Here is a 15,111-nt window from a genome sequence, read left to right on the forward strand (position 1 = left end):
TGTTCCTCTGATGGATTCATTCCTGATCCTCTTCATCCTCATCATTCCCCCCCCAAAAAACCCTCCTCATCTTCATCTCCAGCTCTTCCGCCTGTCTCTTTCTCAGACTCTAAACCGATGACATGGATACACTCACCACAGTCTTTTTCACACTTCCTTTCATTCTTGATGAAACTTCTTAGTCACTTATTTGATTGCAGACACCTCTTACCCCTTTCCTAAACTCTCCGTTGCTCTGGACTGTTGATCTTAAGTAGGTAAAGTCCTCCACCGTCTCTAACTTTAGCTGAAACTATCAAGTCATCCAAAAGAACCTCATGATATCCCACAACCTGCTTCCACTCCTCCATAAAAGACACATAGCACTCTTCCTTTTTTAACTTCCAACCAATTAGTCCTCTGCTCTGCCCTCATCCTCATGTTCCTCACCTCCAGAGGCACCCTCCAGAGGCACCACCATCTTGGCTTCACTCTGTCCAGCCACAACTTTGAAGATGCCGATCATTTTGCAATGTCTGCACAAGTTGTACTCCACTTACGTGCTCCAGTCCTCTTGATTCTGGAAAAATGTGTTTATCGCTGCTGTTTCCTTTCTTTAAGCAAGGTCCAGCACCATCTGCTCTTCTGCATTTCTGCTCTAAACACCAAACTTACCTATCATCATCATTCTGTTTCCCTCAACCACTCCCTCTCCTCTAAGAACACCTTGGGGCACAATCTAAAATTTGTTCTTTAATGCTCTTCAACCCTGGAGAAGCCATGGGGTCAAATGTGGCCACTGTTAGTTATTCATTTAATTTTCTTATTTATTTATTTTATTTTTCTTTTCCTTTTAATTTCAATTTTGGTTGCTATTAAATGTTATCCAAAATGAAAAAAAAAATTAAAATTAATTTTAAAAGCCCAAAAGAACATTTTTCTTGAGTTCTCCAGGGTTAAATTCAGTGTTAAACTATTGTTTTAGTCCAGAAGTGTTATTTGCCTTCCTTTTTTTAGGAGTATGTGGCAAACTCAAACACAGCATTTTCTCTTTTGCCATCGGATCTAAAATCCACACACATATTTCAGTAATAAAAGTAAAAAAAAAATGATTCAAAATTGGAAAACCTTTAGAGATCTCAAAAAACAACCCAAAACACAGCTGAATAACCATTTCCAGTCTCTCTGTGTGTGAATCATTTACAAATCAACTCCCTGAAGCCACAACAACTGTGTCTTGTCTAAGAAGAATGAAAAAAAGAGAAAAATGAGCTGACAAAAATGGGACTTACATTGGTCTTCCTGGCAGAGGTGTAGGGTGAGGATCTGGAAAAGAAGACAAGATATTTCACTACAAACAAAAACACTTTTGCTTGCAAATTTTTCTCTATGCAATCGGCCAACTACTTGAAAAATAAAGATGGAAAAAGTGCAGCTTTATGGAGCTAAATCGGTAGCTGGAAAGGATGAGTAAGAGAGAGGTTTCTGTCTCAGGGAAGGAGCATCAGAGTTCCACTGAGCTTTGAGTCTTCTTACCAAATTTCACAAACAACACCCCAGTTGTGGTCACACTTCCCTTCGAGTTGGCGGCCATGCACTGGAAGTAGCCCGTGTCAGTGGTGTCCAAGTTGCGGATGCGCAGGCGTGACCCGTAGGCCATGGAACGGATTGACACTCGGCGTGGCTCCTGCACCACAGGGGCGTCATTCTTCAGCCAGCGAACGTCGGGCTGCGGGTTCCCAGATACCCGGCAGAGAAGCTCAGCCGTCTGGCCCAGAGAGGTGGTTATATTATTCATGGGAGCATCTAGCCGGATGAAGGGGGACCCTGCAAGACAGAGAAATAATAAGAGAGGCTATTTAGATTCTAAAAGAGCAAATTCCCGAGTGCTTAAAGCCATCATAACTAACAAAATATGATACACTGCTGTCAAAAAGAGGAAAAACTGAGAAAACCACTTGTGTCAGATTATCTCCACTTCATTGCCATACTTTAATCATTTTGAGAGGCATTCTGGAAGCTACACTAATGTGGGAAACAAAGTTGTTAATGTCATGTAAAACCTCTGGAAACTTTCCTCAACCCTGAAACCCATCTCAGGTATGCAGAAATGCTTTTGGCTACATGAAACGGGCCAAAACAAGTAAAAGAGGAAGAACATTTAGAAGGGAATCTCAGAGGAATATGAGTATTTCTAAGAGGGGAAATAGGTAAGCAAACCAGAGGCACAATCTGCAACACGCTGCAACATGCGCACGTTACATTTTTTACAAGGACAGCTGCAGAACTAATAGATTAGAGGAGTGTTAGTGGAATAAAGTTGAGGTATTTTTAATTTCAAAACAGCAAATTTTGCTGTCTTAAAAATGTTATAAATCAGAACTCTCACTTTTTGATCTTTCAAGCAACACATTATTAAATCATAAACAAACCTCAAGTGTCACAAGTGAAAAATAAAACTGACTTTGAGTGCAAACTGAAACATAATGACAGGAAACATAAAAACAAACATAAAGTAGTAATGAAAAAAAGCTAAATTCATTTGTCAAATCTAGTCTTTGACAGCCTACCATGAATTGTTTTTTTTTCCTTTATTGTCAATGTTCATACATACATTAACAAATGAAACGAGGCAACATCGATACCGGGAGGACATAACAAAGGTAGTGGTAACATATATTTGTGAAACGGATGAAAAAAAACATACTTGAATTATTAAAAAAAGATCTGTGTTTTTATTCCAGTCTTTATTTATTCATATGGTAAACCATTGTATCTAGAGAACTGGACTGAGTGGCCCCTCCCCTCTCGTATTCCAAATAAGAAGTACCTGCTGGTTCCTTTTTCTTTTTTTGCATGTTATTCAAGTTAAAAACTGACCAATCAGATGGCTCAGCTGGCCCCCACCTCGAATGTTTGATCGACAGATTCTCTTGAGCTGTTTTCAGTGGATGGGGTGTGGACTTTTAACAAGCTCACGCATAATTGGCGACAGTAGTTGCCATAGAAACGTTGAGTCCGACCAACTTGGACCAATCACCATCGTCTGACTTCAACAAGGCAACCAAATTGGCTTCATTTCACTGGAGCCGGAAGTACAATAAGGCATGGTCTATGGGTGACATCACACATACTCTGTCCAGTTCTCTATATACAGTCAATATGGTAAACTCATGGTTTTAATTACTTTTTACTAATTGTTCTTCTAACCTCTTGAATTTTCTGTTTGGGTTTAATTCATTCATGTTTTAATTTTGCCCCAAGTTCTTTATTAAGTTGCCTTTAGCTTTAAGTTATAAGTAATGTTTTTAGTTTATATGATGAACCAGTTTCTATGAAAACGCCCACTATTATTTTCCTTTTGAGCGCTCCACAACTGCCTAAAGATGACAAATCAGTGGAGGTAGAAAGTACTTTAAAAGTTCATTTTTACTAAGGAAGGGACTTATTGAAATAGGTTAACATTTGCTGGAGACGGCGAAAATATTAAGACTGTGATAATGGCTGCACAGACCCAGAGTAAGATCAACTGGGGCCTTTGATCTACCACACCAGACAAGACTTTAGGGGCAAGTTGATGACCCCAGCAAATAACAGAAGGCTTTAAGGAGCAAGCAGGATGCTTATGGGCTGAATGTTCAAAGGCCAAGGTGGAACAAGGTTGTGCCAAAGTCTGTCCTGCCATGGTCCTGTGGGACTGTCAAGATATAGATCAACAAAGTGATGGAGGCTAACAAAACAGACATTGCGGTGCCAGACAAACAGCAGAGGAATGCTGCAGTAATGGATGCATGTGTATCATCAGAGAGAGGAAACATCACAAGTTCAAAAAACATGAAGGGCTGATACAGAATTTGGAAGGGTTTGATGAGTAAAGGCAAGATCGGCACCAACTTGTTTCTTCACTCTTGCAAATTTGTGAATATATAAAACATATTTTGCTTAGATAAGAGTATAGAATCTCTATTTTAATGTCAGATAGCTTGCATTAATCAATCAGTTTTTTCATTCCACATTAGTAATGCACTTAAAGACACAACAAAGACAAGAAGTCGCTTTTTCTTTTTAACTGCGTGTGAATGAAGAAAATGATTTACTTCTGTTTGTTAGTGTGTGCACAGCAATTTCCTTATTCTTCTATGCAGCTGTTGGTTTTACCAGTGAAACTATCATTTATAATCACAGCTAAAGTCGAGATCTGGGCAGTCATGACTGCATTACTAAAACCAAGCAGTTCTTACCTCATCTGTGCCAAAAATACACTTTCAAAAAGTGCTTGTTCATGACAAAAGTAAAATAACCAAACTTGGAGGAACACAGTTAAATAGAAAACTGCTTTTACAATCCCTTTGGTCATTTCCTCGGCAAAAACTCTGGCTGACACTAAAATCCAGGCTTATTGTGTATTTGCCATAAAAAACAAAAATGTTCTGTTTCTGTGCTAAAATAAAAGACAATCAGAGATTTTTTAAATCCTGTTGAATCTAAGGAGAGTGTTTTTCTAGAGACAAAATGGCCCAAACCCAGCCATTTTATAACCGAATCATTAGCTGAGTTAATGGAAAAGACAATGGATTTACAAACTTTGTTCCTGCACACTTCATTAACTGTTATATTAAAGAGCAATAAAGCAGTGGAGAGAAGAATGAGGTAGAGGAAACGGACAACAGGAGAAGACCAAAGATGAAAGATGAAGATGAGAAGGGGTTAGAACAACGATGTCCTGCCAATGTCTGTGTAATAAAGCCAGTCTGTATGTAATTGTCTTGTGGTGAGTGTTGTGGTATTTGACACAAGGAGCATGTTGAAACTCAAACCCTCGCTCCGGACTGTCCCTTTAATGTGGCAGGCAGCTAAATTGTACCCTGTCAGCAGCCCACATTCTCTTCAGTAGATTTATGCAATCAAAAGCTCACATGTAGGCACATAAATGTAAACACACGCACACCCACTCCACCATCCAAATGTACATGCACGAAACTCTGCACAGTACTTTCCGCCTCGCCAACAGAAACGCATACTTTCAATAAATGCGACTGTATTTTAGACAGTTAAGCTGTGCATGGCGTCTCTGAGAAGCACAAGCATCTGTGCAATTAGCCAAACGTATTTGGAAAATCCACTAAATCGGAGTCTGAACAACAGGACTGCCTCTGAGACTGAAGGTAGAGTTGGTCAAAATTTGTATTTTCCTCCAACAGAGAGAAAAGAGAGGGAGTACTGAAGCAAAATAAAAGACTGGATAATACTTTCTCATTTACTTGGCACAAATTGAACTTTGTGTGAACCGACTGCAAAGGGATTTTTCACAATTTAAAAGCAGACACAAACCTGGAGCCAAAAATATCTGATTTGACAACAAATTATCCTAAAAGTAACACAAGATAATAAAAGATGCTGTGAATAGGATGCAATACTTGCAAAATGTATATGTGCAACTTGGACAAAGTGCTGAGAATTAGTGGAAATTATTCTGTTGTTTTTATGGTATTTAGTCAAGTTAAAATTGTGTTTCTTAAAATCAATTATTTTTTGGTCCCATCATTTGTCATGCACCTAGGTGTGTGAAATAACCCTCAACGACCATTTGTTTCTCCTATGTAATTAGCATTATCCAAACTTTCCTTAAAAAGCCATTGGTCCATGTTTTCTCCCATGAGGTTCCTCGTCCTTCCACTAGGGGCAGAAGGGTTCATTTCAAAATGGCTGCTTCCATGAAATCTCAAAAACACTTTTGGCGGGAAAAGTTCCAAAACTTCATGGTGAGAATAACTCATCTATTGTTATTCTTTTTTCTAAGACTACTTTCTGTATTGAAAACAATGTCAAATGTGTTGATTGTTATTTTTTAATAATACAGTATTAGTAGTGTGGATGAAATTTGAAACAGTAGGTAAATACGATGCTTTTTACTTGAACACTCAAGTAAATATTTTTGGCTTACTAAATCACCCAACAGATCACGATTGATATAATCTATGTATATTTAGTATAAAAAATCTATTGCAAAAAGTTTTTTGGTTGATTTAATCAGAGTGTTGGAAAAACATCTTAATTCCCAATAAAAAAATGTTGTTGTTGTTTTGTTGTTCTTTGACGTATTTAGCTTTACGGGGTTAATAATTATTTCTGTTTTGTTTTAAACAAGTTATTGACTTTCTACAGTTACTTTTACACAATTCTCACCCAGATATTGAAATGTTTTACCGCAAATGAAAGCACAATGACTGTGTTCGCGGATGTGTGCATTGGAGTCACCTGTTTTATTCAGAGAAGTGGCAGCTAACATACTGGGTTCCAGTGGCAGTTCAGCACCTGAGAAAACACAAAATGAAACAGAAGCCTTCAGATTTATGGCATTTCAGAACGTACAGAACAATTTCACTATTTTTCATTTTTTTTATTTTTTGTATTCAAGCAACCGATAAAAAAATAAAGGAAGTCAAAAAACAAAACAGTCACAGACAGTGATGTTCGCATTGCACATTCACTGGCTCTGATCAAAGGTTTGAATGTAGCCTCTCGACAGGTCGTGTGGACTTAATGCTCTGTTATTAGCAGGTGGCGACAGAGCCGCCCTCTGCTTTTATTACAGGAGACAGAAAATGGGCTTCAGTTTGAGATGATGCAGGTCATAGGTGATTCCCCACATACTTAACAGGTGAAATTTCTGCACTGACTTTGACCTTGAGTCAGTCTCGTCACTGCTGACTTTTGATCCAACACATACCTGACAAAACATGTTTTCTCATGGGTACCAACAATAAAAATGTATTTAGTTTCTGTTATTCATACTAATTCAGGAAACAAATTGCTAGCTAAGAGCGGGAAATCACATTGAAGTTAAAAAAAACTGTAAAATGTGAGTATAAATGGATTTAAACCACATTTATGAATCTAACTTTATAGTTCCAAATACAAGGCCTTAAACAGCAGGGTGTGTTTGTGTCATTAGGGTGACAGCACATAAAGAGAAAGTGTGCAGACGAACAAGACCAGACGCCTGACACGAGGTCACACTAATTGAGCGATAATGTGCCGTTTCACACCTGTGGTGTCAGGATGGCTTCAACTACGCGGCGGTGCTTGTGAAATGAACTGTGTTAATGACCATGGCTGTAGGCCTCTGCACCTGTCGGAGAAGATGTTTGGAGGCTTTACAACTGGTTCACAACAGCAGTGTCTTGTAACAGCGATGGGATTTATTTTACTTTTGACATGTTTTGTACAAGTTTTGCTGCTGAATGAGGCTGAAACACGTGCTGGTTTGTTTGAAGAGGCCCCCGACGTAAAAGAGCTTTACAAGAATTTCAAGCCCCAAAGTGAGTCTGAATTGACTTTGTTTATTGGTGATGGAATCTAAGAGGGCCGTCGTTTCTTTGGTTAAAGAATCAAAGAGGGGAAGTTGCAGCTCAGTAGTTCGTTAAGTGCAGCCAGGTTACTTTAGCTGGAAACAGGAAACTAATGGAAGAAGGTTGAGGAGAAGACTGAAGACTATACTAGGTTAAAATGCCACTGCGATCATCTTTTGATCCACTGTAAAAAACATTCCCAGTGATTTTTTAACTTTAATTATACTGTTTCTAGAAAAAAAAAGTGTCGTTTTCTAGAACATAGTTTCTGCAGAGCGGCAGGAGTTCATCAGAAACATGTCTTTACTGTATCTGTGGGCGGGACTTTTGGCATGGAAGTAAGCCTCCACTTATTTCCCATGATCCCTTTGTTTACACCAGGGATATCAAACTCCAGGCCTCGAGGGCCTGTGTCCCTCATATTTTTCAACCAACCTGCGACTGAAGCTCCTTATTGGCTAAACACCTGATGCAGGTTTTCTTTATAAATTTCCTCCATCATCAGAAAAAATGCATCAAGAACATGTTAAAAACACCAAAAACACAGTTTTCATTGGAGTATTTTAGGAACAACAAGGAAAAGGCTCACTAACATTCAGAGAATATTCAGTGTTCACAAATTAATCACAATTTCGGCAAATGCAAAAACTTTTTCCACAAATTGTTTTCAACTGAAAATTAAAATCTCTTTCCACTTTATTTCTCCTCTGATGATGTCATACCTGCTGTCTTTCATTGACATAATCATCAAGAAAATCTGGATTGAAAAGCAGAGCAATTTTGAGATTAGCTTTCTAGTGTTTCACAGCAGCAGAGAAAACTCTAATATGAGGTCTGTTGTAGATGAAGGCCTAAACTATCTATGAGGAGTTATTGTTTTTAAAATCAATTCTAAAGATCATGTGATACGTTCACGGAATTTTTGCATTCAAGAAACGTTTGTCTGTTTATAAAAAATATATAAAGGAAGAAGATTTTGGTTATAAAATATGGGTAAAATTAAGAATGATTAAAGCAACACTGGTCTCCTGTCGTTTGAAGAATCTCAGAAGAATCAGATTAAAGTACTTATAAACTTAAAGTGTAACTTGGACATCAACTCCACATATGAGAATTAAATCAGTAAATACATTTAAAGAAACAAGCAACAATGCACCATTATTAAACAATAACTTATATAAATTAACCTACTCTCTATAATGAAACCGCAATTATTATTTTTAAAGGCTATTCTCAGTTTTTGAAACAGTTTTTTCCCTAATAATCAAATTTATTTCAATCAAACTTTATTTATAAAGGATTTTGCTTTACTGACAATAAATAATTAAACCATTATATAATAATTAGAAAAAAGTCCAGGTAGGAAATTAGGATTTTACATACATATTTTATATGCTGATAAACAGTATTTTTTTTACTTAGTTTAAAACATGGGAAGTAAAATGTGGAAAACTAAGTTGATTCAGTGTTAAAAAAACAAATTTTATTCCAGTTTTTACCCAAGCTTTAATGCTAAGTTTCAATAAACATAAACTTTAAGAATGTTTCTCTACATGTTGATATTTATATAAACAATTTAAGATAAGCTAGCCTCTGAAAAGGCCAAACCTTAAATCTTCACAAGAGGAAGTCCTACTGATTTTGGTGATTCAAATCAAGCAAGGGCACAAGCGAAACACATCTAAAGCTCACAGAAGCTACTGTGACGTTACTGTAACAAAGTCACATTAGAATTATTTTTCATATTAGAGGACTTTGATTGAAAATAATTAAGTCAAAGAGAGAGGAGAGAAGTGCAACAAAGTCTGAAATGTTTCCATTTATCTGAACCGTTTCAGTTTCTGTTATTTGGTCTAAGGGGCTGTGTGTGGAGCCTGGGGGGGTGATGGGAAGTGAGACTGATGTATGAACTCCTCGGCTCTGTTTTTAAGGCCTCCTCCAAGGTCTTCTTCCATTTCTATTAGCTGGAAAACTGAACGAAGTGTGGTTTGATCTGGAGAAATGGTAAGCCAAATATTTGCACAGCGCAACATTTCTGCCCTAAATAGACCAAAGACACATGTAAAAAGGAAAATAAGAGGACAATGTATCTCTCTCTCTCTCTATTCAATAAATCAAAAGAAAAATCAAAATCAAGCGAGTAATGTTTAAAGTGATGTGAACAGCATTAGAGAATTACTGGAATAACTGAAAAATAAGCGGAAAATCATAGTCATGGTGTTGTGGAAATCAACTTAAAAAAATAAATCCTATTTATTACAAAAACTTCACAGAAGTGATTAATAATGCAGGGCTGAGTAAAACAAGGGAGGACCATGCAAGACACGTTTCACAAAAAAAATCCTTCATTATTGTTTGTTTTTCAATTAAAGTAAAAAAAAAAGGGCTAAAAGGAAGCTCAGTCCTGAACCAATCACCTGTGGACATCATGGAGCAAAGATCACAGGAACTACCAGCTCACACACAAACACCCACCCCTGCATCGCCTTCTTTGTAACCTTATAAGAGCACAGGCTGGTGTGAGTGTGAGGGGAAGGGGGGCGGGATGGATATATGGTAAGAGGCTGCATGACGGCGCTCTTTCTGCTCTCGCACAGGAAATAGGCCGAGCTCAACTTAGAAAGGTTTTGCTCCAACATAAAAGGAAATCATAAAGTTTATAATTTTATTTAAAAATTGGGAGTTATAAAGTCATGGATATGAATTTATATTAAAGCAAAACAGCATAAATGCCATCTCAGTTGTCATAAAAAGTTATTTTTTCTGAATCACATCAACAACTACAGACTTCTGATTTTTTAAGCATCACCTACTCAAAAACATGTTTGACTTTCCATGTGAAAATTAGTGAAATAAAACATGCATAATTCTTAAAAAACTCAAGACGAACTTATATCACCTGGTGAAAATGTTCAACTGAACAACCTTTATGAGGCAAATGGAAACAAAATAATAAAGTTGTTGTTTTTTCCTGCACTTCTTAGTCCAAAGTCAAAGATGTCTTTCTGCCATTTCATATGAAACACAAGTTTCAACCTGTAAAACTGCTTCAGAACTGCAACAGTACAGTCCGTCTTCTAAAATTAGGAATTCACACTAGGAAGTGAAAATATTTCAGCAGCAGAGTTACATGGGATATTGATGAAGTTAAAAAAAAGTGGGACTCTATGGTTGGTTGTTGTAGGATCACAATTTTTGGGGGGGAAATGTAAGATTCAACCAGCTTTAAACATTTTGAATATTTTAGCTTTCTTTGGTGTGATTTTAGGTGACAAAAATCCTCACTAAAAGATAGATAGATTTTGAAAACAACGAATACTTTTAAAGTAGATTCTGAAAGTGCTGCAGGATTTGGTTTGATTCCATCTTGAGTTCATTGGAAAGTTTACTGCCCCATAAATCTTTATACTATTCCAGCATATTTTATATATATATATATTTATTTTTCCTTGACAAAAATACTTAATTGACGTCATAGTGTTGCCACAGCTTCTGCACGATCCCTGCTGTTCCTGGGAGGCGCCCCCTCTGGTTGGTCCATTTTGGGCGAGGCTCCCCTCGGCTCTGGTTACCAGCGGTGCAAGCAGACTGGTGAGGAATGCGCACCAGTATGTTACCACCAACTGTGCAGACCATCTGTTTTCACCTGACAGGTCTGGTGCATGAGTGCACGCCCTCGGCTCTCTGGAAAACCTGATCGCTTCCAAAGAGACCGGTTCCGTCCAGAGAACCTGATGTAATCTGCAGCGGTCACCTTCTGGCTGTTCCTCCGCCTGTGGAATGTGGACGGAGTCATCACACCTGGATGCTAGTTTGTCAGACGGTACAACTCTGCTACGACTCATTTTGAAGAGACAGAACAGTCTGGTATGATGTAACTCGAATTTAGCGCATTTGTATATTTTTTTTATCCTGAAAGTGACTGAGTTCAATCAAACTGTCCTTTGGGGCTACACTCCAAACTATTTGATACTCTCAACGAAATCAAACCCTCTTTTTAGACATTCAAGATATTTAACCAGGGTTACACCTTTCCGAGCTATTTTCAAAATCAGTCTCATTAAAAGCAAGGATCTAGAAATAAGGAAATTATTATTAAAACGAGTCAATTTCTATAGTATATTTCATGTATAGAGACAATTCAAAGTTCTTTACAGAAAACATTAACATAAACAATCAAAAGAAACAGTAAAGGAGTGTAAATTAAGATTAAAAGAGTTTAAAACAAGCATAGATAAACCGTGTGGAAGTAAACTTTGAATACATACTAGTCAAATGCAGCTGAGAATAGGTGGATCTTTAATACACTGGGTGTTTCAACTGATCTAAGATTTTCTGGAAGTCTGTTCCAGATCTGTGGAGCATAGAACTTGAATGCAGCTTCTCCATGTTTAGTTTTGACTCTAGGAACGGACAAAAGACCGGATCCAGATGACCGGAGAGGTCTGACTGGTGCAAAATCCTTTTGATCCAAACTTGACAATAAAATAAACTTGATTTTATGACTCATAAAATTACAATGATTTGATTTAAAAAATGTTCATAAGACATCTAAATGCATTTTAGAGAGCTGAATTACTTAATGACACGGAAAAGTCATGTTAGATCTCTTAACACTTAAAAATTTAGATTTATGCTAAAAAAAAAGAAGCTAGTTTTAGATTTTATGATGATTCAGTAAGTTAGGTCAACTGGTATTAAGAAAGTATTCTAATTTTGTTCAGTTTTTGTTCTAAAATGAGTAATTTCTTCTTATTGCAGTCATTCTTTTGACACAATTCGGTACTAAATATTCAAATAATGTAAACCATTTGCTTAGAGCCAGCAAGAAATACTCATTATCGGGCTGTATAATACTGTATTTAAAGTGATTCCAGTCTCTTTTTTTTAGCTTATTTTTCCTTTTTTTGAATCCTTGTTTCTAGATTTTTATGTAAGATTTCCTAACAGGTATAGTAGACGCATGAACAGATAATTTTACTACTTTCTAGCGATTTTCTTCTAAAAATAGGTGTTCTTTTCTTATTTTATGCTACCTCTTTTAGTTTGAGTGCTATCACTTCATAGTTTTCTCAGAAACTTTGGGGGGTAATACGCTCAGAGAGAACTTTATTTAGCATACTGTGTATCCAAACATAGAAAATAATATTCAGTTTGTCTCATATACTTCTGCTTGTGTGTGTATTCAAATGCAGCAATAAAAATCAGCCAAAGCAGCATTCTCCGTGCTTGAGAGCACAGTGTGCATTTTTATGGCTACCTGGAGAAGAACCAAAAAATAACTCATAAAGACAAAAATTTTTATCAACAACACATTGAAAGTAGCATAAAATCTACAATACTCGATTAGGATGTTTAAAAAATATTGAATTGTTGTTCTATCAGAATGGAAATACACATTTTCTGCAGTGATTTTTACAATACTGAAAAAAAAAACAAGCCTATTGCTTAATATCTGCCCTAAATATTTCCCATTGTGTTATAAAAAAGTGGGATTCTGAACTGTGGCCTCTGTTCAACGGCATGAAGTTGACCAATAAACCAGTCAGATTATTACTAAAACATTTCTGGGAAAGTGGGGATGAGAAGTCACGTCTCCATCAGCTTATGACTGAGTCAGCTCCAACTGGCTGATGCTTAAGTATACACTCAGCCACAGAGAATATGACTGCATGCCAGAGACGAAGCATGACCGGGGCAGCAAGGAACAAACTATAAAGTGAACGGGTTGAGAGGGAACAAAAGGGGTAGGAGATGGCCTGCTGAGACCAAAACGGAGAGATGAAAGTAGAAGGAAAGTGTCAAGCTTGGGAGTAATACTCCCTCCTCAGTAAATACATCCTGTTATTCTTCTTTGGCTTTACAGTCTCACATTGGGAGATGGAGTCCTGTCTGCCCACAGAAAACGTCAGCGCTTTTCTGTTAAATTTCCCTGTCAATCATGGAAAAAAAACCCTCTCTTCTCACAAGTTATGAAAATAAGAGTGGCACCTTCTTCTCTTTGTTTGGATGGATTTGACAGCTGGCTAATGAGGTTGACTGAATGATGAAGGAGAAATATGAAACATCTGACTGCATCTTGAGTTACCCAAAAAAGGAAGACAGCCACACGAGAATGTGGACATTTTCTAGCACGTCAACTTGATTAAGACTTTAAAAACAACAGAAAATCACAGTTATGAATATAAATAGGTATTTCAAAGTTAATATAATTTTGCCGTCTTCCAAAATGAAAAAAGGTTCAAGTAGATACATTTTAGTTGAAGATGTTAGAAACTTTTTTTTGTGAAACTTTCAGTTTAACAGTTTAATGCATGAGGTTTTAGGGACTCTTTATCACACTCATAATGACATTTGTAATTTATTTCCTTTTTGAAAGACACTTTAAAGAGAGAAGAAAGCAGCCGTGTGAGTGAGATTTGACATCAGTAATAAATAAGATAAAACGACTACGCTTGATTCACAGAAAAAAAAAAAAAAAAACTATATAAAACTTTGTTTTGGAAGATGTGTATAAAGATTAGATAAAAAAGTGGATTAAAAAAGACGAGACAAAACAGAATCTGGTTTAATGAAACCCAATTTTGAGTTAGACAAAACAAACGTCATAGTTTCTGATTATCTTTTAGCTCATCTTTAGTGGCAGAAGAAAAAATATGACAAAAAAATAACCCAGTCTATTTGAAAGATTATAGACCAGAAAATAGTTAATAAAACTACAACCAAAAAGTAAACTGTAGAGTAAATGTTCCCTCTGCTTAGTTGAACCAATTATTGTTCTGAATTCTTTTTTAACCAAATTTGTAATTTGATTCATGAGCATTTCCAGAATAAATATGTTACTCCATACAAAATACAGAGATTTCATTGGATGTGCATGAACATGTGGGTGGAGCTGTTGGACTTGTCTGTTGTGGCAGGTTTTTGTTGGCATTCTTGCTTGGGTTCTGCTAGCTTGTTGTAATTTTCACTTCATTTGCCTGCATGTGTATGAGGAGTGACTAACACGCCTTGTTCCGCACCACTGCCTGTTTCTCCAAACACAGTCTACTCTCATGAAAACACAATCCATGACTGATCACCTTCCACCCAGGTGATGCAAAGGTAACGGCCTCGCAGAGGTGAAACAAAGAGGAGTTAAAGTGCAGACTTGTATCTTGTATTAACTCATCCATTGACTCATTTTCTGCACAGATATTCCTGCTTGCCAGACTGTTAAATCCCCCTTACTGCACCACATCATACAAAGGTCAGCCGAGCAACTTTTTTTCCGCTCTTTGACTGTCATCCATCAGCCCAGTCTCAGCACAGTATTACAATCTATTGCTTCTGCGAGCATGCGAGTCCAGACATGCTTGTTGTGTTCCAGGATGAGAAAGCACGAATGATAAACTTGTTGAAAGTATCAAATGCAGCCCCTGTCTTCGCCATTTTGTTTTTTTTCTTATTAGTAGATTTTTGAGTCTCAAATTACATCAAATCTAAATTCAAGATGTTTTCAAAGCAAAATTTTATTAATTCAATCAATTCAATTTAATACAATTTTGAGCTTACACAGCTTACACAAATCAATTATCTATATGTTTTAAAGATATTCATGTTAATCTGATACAGATCACATACTGTAAAAGCTATTAGTGAAATTATAATAAGATGCAGTGTTACATAGATTCTCAAACGGAGAAGTTCCAACAATTGTTCTGCCTCTCCTGGAGGGGGTTTCAGTTTGGCCACTAGGTGGCGATTGCGGCATAGCATTACACCTTATTCCAGAAGAAGG

At 36.9% G+C, this 15,111-nt stretch overlaps 1 protein-coding gene across 1 annotated transcript in view; it reads right to left on the reverse strand.

Annotated features, from left to right (window-relative positions):
- Window positions 1-15,111, reverse strand: part of ror1 (receptor tyrosine kinase-like orphan receptor 1) — a 113,024-nt gene that overhangs the window by 35,572 nt on the left and 62,341 nt on the right. Inside the window, exons 2-4 of the mRNA XM_024278896.2 lie at window positions 6,238-6,294; window positions 1,516-1,806; window positions 1,272-1,305 (exon numbers count right to left, since the gene is read on the reverse strand). Of these exons, the coding sequence (XP_024134664.1) occupies window positions 1,272-1,305; window positions 1,516-1,806; window positions 6,238-6,294 (382 nt within the window). The remainder of the gene's footprint in view (window positions 1-1,271; window positions 1,306-1,515; window positions 1,807-6,237; window positions 6,295-15,111) is intronic.

Source organism: Oryzias melastigma, linkage group LG4 (genome assembly GCF_002922805.2).
Source record: "Oryzias melastigma strain HK-1 linkage group LG4, ASM292280v2, whole genome shotgun sequence".
NCBI lineage: Eukaryota > Metazoa > Chordata > Actinopteri > Beloniformes > Adrianichthyidae > Oryzias > Oryzias melastigma.